The sequence below is a fragment of the Buceros rhinoceros genome, unplaced genomic scaffold (assembly GCF_000710305.1).
Source record: "Buceros rhinoceros silvestris isolate BGI_N320 unplaced genomic scaffold, ASM71030v1 scaffold11258, whole genome shotgun sequence".
NCBI classification, from domain to species: Eukaryota; Metazoa; Chordata; class Aves; order Bucerotiformes; family Bucerotidae; genus Buceros; species Buceros rhinoceros.
The window spans coordinates 12,183-16,531 of NW_010425109.1; the positions used below are offsets into that span (position 1 = coordinate 12,183).

Genomic DNA, 4,349 nt, shown 5'->3' on the forward strand with positions numbered 1-4,349 from the left:
AAAGAGGCATGGTTCTTGTATGAAATATGAAAGTAATGAAAGGAAAATCGAGGCAGAGTTATTCCTAATGACAAGCATAGTAAGATTCAGTTTGGGGATGGAAAAACTTCCTTTTCTTTTTGTTTGAGAGAATAGACTGAATACCTGTGGCAGGCAAGGTATAAGTTTGCTAAGTTGTTGCTCTCCTGCAGCATTCCTCCTAAGGCCCCTGTCTGGAGAAGGGCCCTGCTGTGCAAATGCAGTATCTGCACACACACACACACACACTCACACACCAAAACAATCTCTGCCCTGAGCAACTTGCACCAAAAGAAGGGAAAAGCACGGTATCTCAGTGCATCCAGTGCACAGCTTTTCTCTGCAGGGAACAGCCTCTTTGTCCTCTGTACAGAGCCAAGCACAACCGAGCCCTGATCTCTGAGCACTATTGTGGACATGACTTACAATACTCAAAAAAATGCTAATACGCGCTTTGCTAATTTGCACCATGTCCTGTTGCAGTAGATCTGTGCCTTGCCTTGAACAAAGACCAACCATCATGACAACAGTGTTCTGAGAGCAATTACCTGGTCCATGGTGTTGTTTAAGGTAACAGTCACCTTGCAGGACACACAGAGCTCTAAAGCAGAGGTAATAAGCAAGTGTGATGGCATAGCATAGCACAGAGAATAGCTTGGTTGAAATACAGCCAAACTTTCCAACTCCTCATCCTGTAAAGTCCCACTGAGTTGTGGATAAATCCTGTATATTTTAGAACTGCCATTGACTGGGCAGCTCTTTCCCGTAAATGTAGTGACATTAAAATACATTTCTCTAAAGGGTGTGGTCAGTTGGCCATGCTCAGAGTGCTGGTTCAGCTCTGTGCACCTCTGGACGTGTAGGGTAGCACTGATCAGTCAAACACACAAGCCCTTTTTGAACTGTGTTGTTCTCCCTGCTCTTAGAGAAGCAGATCAAAAGTAGATGAAAATGTGAAGCACCCCTGGGAAAAAAATATAGGCCATAGTTACATTTACAGTATCAAACTGCCCATTCCCTGCACTTTACTCTGAAAAGCCAAGTGATTTGTTCAGTTTAAAAATTTTCTGCTCTTACTTGTTTTTTGTCTTTGCTAGGAAGTCGGTCATCCAGCTAGACCTGGCTAACACCAAGAAGGCTCTGATTGTACCTGCTTTTGAGACCCTGCGCTACCGCCTCTCCTTCCCCAAATCAAAAGCAGAGCTGCTATCTATGTTGGACATGGGAACCCTCTTCACATTCAGGTAATGGAAAGTAATGACCTGTGGTCATTATCTCTAAAGACTTTTTTGATGTTCTTGTGAATATTTGAATTTTCTCTCACTCTCAGCTAGCTAGCTCCATTAAGAAACCTATTGGAATTTTTTTCCCTTCTCATCAAGAGGCAGTGAACAGAGTCGTATGTGGATATATTCCATCTGTAAGCTCAGCATTTTATCTAGTATTAAAGTCCTCTACTGAAGGACATCAGTTGTTAAATTGAATTTGTTTTATTTTCATCATTTTTTATTGCGCTACAAAATCAAGCATGACCATTACAGTTATGTGCGTCTAATTTGCTTTTTTGGCTGCCAAATACTATACAGATAGCTGTGTCCCTCATGTGACCAAAACTAATTTCTCTCTGCTTGTTATTGGTTCGCTTCCATACTGATTTACTGGAAAAACAAATGCAGGCTTGTCTTGTACTCTTAAAGTGTGAAACAGCTGCTTAAATAGCTAGAGCTTCTCATTGCAGAGGTAAAAGAGTTCCCTGACTAGAAGTTGAGAAGCAAAGAACACCTAAATTTGGAGCTCCTCTCCGAAGCAGACTCCTTTTGTGGCTGTGAACAAGTCACTTCTATTATCTGCCAGACTCTTTGGTTTTAAAATGCAACTACCAGGGTTTAACTGTCTCTTGGGTGTGTGTAGTAAGGTCTGATTAGCAGACATCTGTAAAGCATCAAGTGATAGAAAGAGTACAATATGGCCTTATAATGTTGCACAGAGAGGGGGCTCAGGAGACGTGCGTTCTCTTCTCTGCTCCACTACTGCCCTGCTGGGAGGTGGTACGTGAATCAGTTTGCTTTCTTACATCTCTGTTCTCCATCTCTGAAATGCAGGTAACAATGTTCACCTCTGCTTTTTACAGTATTTCGAGATCTGGAGATAAAAACTATGAAAAATCCAGGTATTATCCATGGCCAGTGGAGCTCTGTATCACCTCTTCCATCCTTCCCTTACTTTAGACCTTTCCCCACACTTCGTCCATTCCCTATAATTACACACATCTTCATTGCAGCCACCACCCTTCCCTCATGGGGCCGCATGCACATGTCATAACAGACAGCCTGTGTGAGCCTGGAAAACATAATTCTGACACTACCTCTACTAGTGACTACCTTGAAATAGAAACTAGGAGTCTGAGAGAAGCATGTCTCTCTCTGAAAAGTTACTTAAGGATGCTGACAGAGCAAATGCCTTTCACTCTCCCATTATTTTTTAACAAAGACATACAAATGAACAAGAGATTTGTTGATATAAAATAATTGTTTCTCCCATGGTTGAAAGAAAAATTCCTTCCAGTGAAAAATAACACCTGCAGGATTTTCAGATGTTACATTTCACCAACAAGCGAATTTTCAGGTTGCAAAGCTGTGGCCTTTCACCACAGTTTTCATCTTCAAGTTTCATCAGCATGTTGGCATGTTATGTACACAGCCAGGTTTGCAGATCCCTTCTCAAGTCTCACCAGGCAAAAATGCCTTTAACATCAGTGGGAGTTTTGCCAGCACAAGGTTAAATAAGAATTGAAGGACATGTGGTCTGTAGCTGGTGTACATAATAATGTAGGACACATTTTACAAATGCTTCCCCAGTTTTCTTTGGCTCATTTCATTGCTTGAATCTATCAACATCCACAAAGCAGCTGTGATCTGGGCTGAGATTTTCCACCTCCACCTTCAAGGTGCTTTAATAACGCTGCAGTTCGAGGCTGAGTGACTGGGAGTGAGCTGGGGAGGACTGCTGTGACAGTGATTGCTGAGAGTGCCTGCAGCATCCCAGTCCCTCATACCACATGGTAGATTACAATCTTTCCCTCACTGAAATTGCTTTTGTCACCTCTTTTCCAAATGGTGACCTTTTCTTCCTCTGGGCAGCTAAGAAGTACAAAACAGCTCTCAATTACTTCCCCCAGTCACCACCAAAAGAAAAGGGAAGATATGTGAGGATCTGCAGCTGGCAAGGTGTGCTGTGTGGCAAACCTTCCGCAGCAGCTGGTTGCTCTGTGCCAGCTTGCTGGCTTTGTTTGCAGGTGCTAGCAGTGGCTGTGCCTCACAAGGATGTGCCCACTGAGTGCCTGGGTGATACACCACAAACTTACTGCCAACACGGCTTTCAGGCACAAGGGAAACCACAGCTGGCTGAAGACCCATCATATTGACAAAACATAACCAGCAAAAACTGATTAACTAATTAACAGATCTCATCCACAATCCAGCAAAATGTTTAAGCATCTGAGAACAGAACTAAGAAAGTTTTTCTTTCATCGAATCATCTTTCTCACTGGGAAGCTTTGAGGTACAGAGCAGAGAGGAAGAACGCTGAGAACAATAATTTCATTTTGCTAACTTCAGCAAAGTTTACTATAGTTTTGAAATTTTATTTTACATAGAAGCAATCAAATAATGCAAGATGAAATATTTGATTCAAAGCGGGATGAGAGCAGGAGGATTGTTTTCCAGTTGTTTTCCATGAACCGTGGGAAAGAAATTCGTCATCATTTTACGGAGATCACATGATTTGGCTTGGATTTGTCAAAATTGCTGGTGTAGTGAAAAACAGGTTGTCCACAATTTTTACAAGGTTCTCTTGGGAGTCAGTGAGATGTACTTAATTCTTGAGTGAGAAGGGAAATAAGATTATTCATTTGTCCTGTGAGATGGAAGACAGATACAGAGAACCACTTCTCACAACTGCATCACTCAAAGTAAAATCTGTCGGAAATGACTCATTCTTTTATGATAGCTTTGTCTACCACCATTTTATGGTAGCTTCCTCTACATGGACATCCATGTAATGATGTCTGCATATCTTACTTTGCAGTACATTTCATGCAGTGTTCAGTCATTGGCCAAGACCTGGGTCCAGTAGATTATGTGTGTGGTTTTATATATATGTAGATCCAAATATATTATGTGTACAGATATGTGTTTAATCCTGAACTCTCACAGTTCTTGTTTCCAGTCTAATTATTCCTTTATAATTAGTGCGCGTACACCTCTTTTGAGCATCCTGTACTGATTTTCCTCTTTGTCCTGACCTTAGCCATCCTTTTGTCTTCCTCTTTC

General features: G+C 41.7%; 1 protein-coding gene across 1 annotated transcript in view; it reads left to right on the forward strand.

Annotated features, from left to right (window-relative positions):
• Nucleotides 1–4,349, forward strand: part of LOC104497743 (glycosyltransferase-like protein LARGE1) — a gene marked incomplete at both ends in the record, with an annotated part of 17,269 nt that overhangs the window by 10,661 nt on the left and 2,259 nt on the right. Inside the window, one exon of the mRNA XM_010141025.1 lies at nucleotides 1,116–1,262. Coding sequence (XP_010139327.1) covers nucleotides 1,116–1,262 — 147 coding nt within the window. The remainder of the gene's footprint in view (nucleotides 1–1,115; nucleotides 1,263–4,349) is intronic.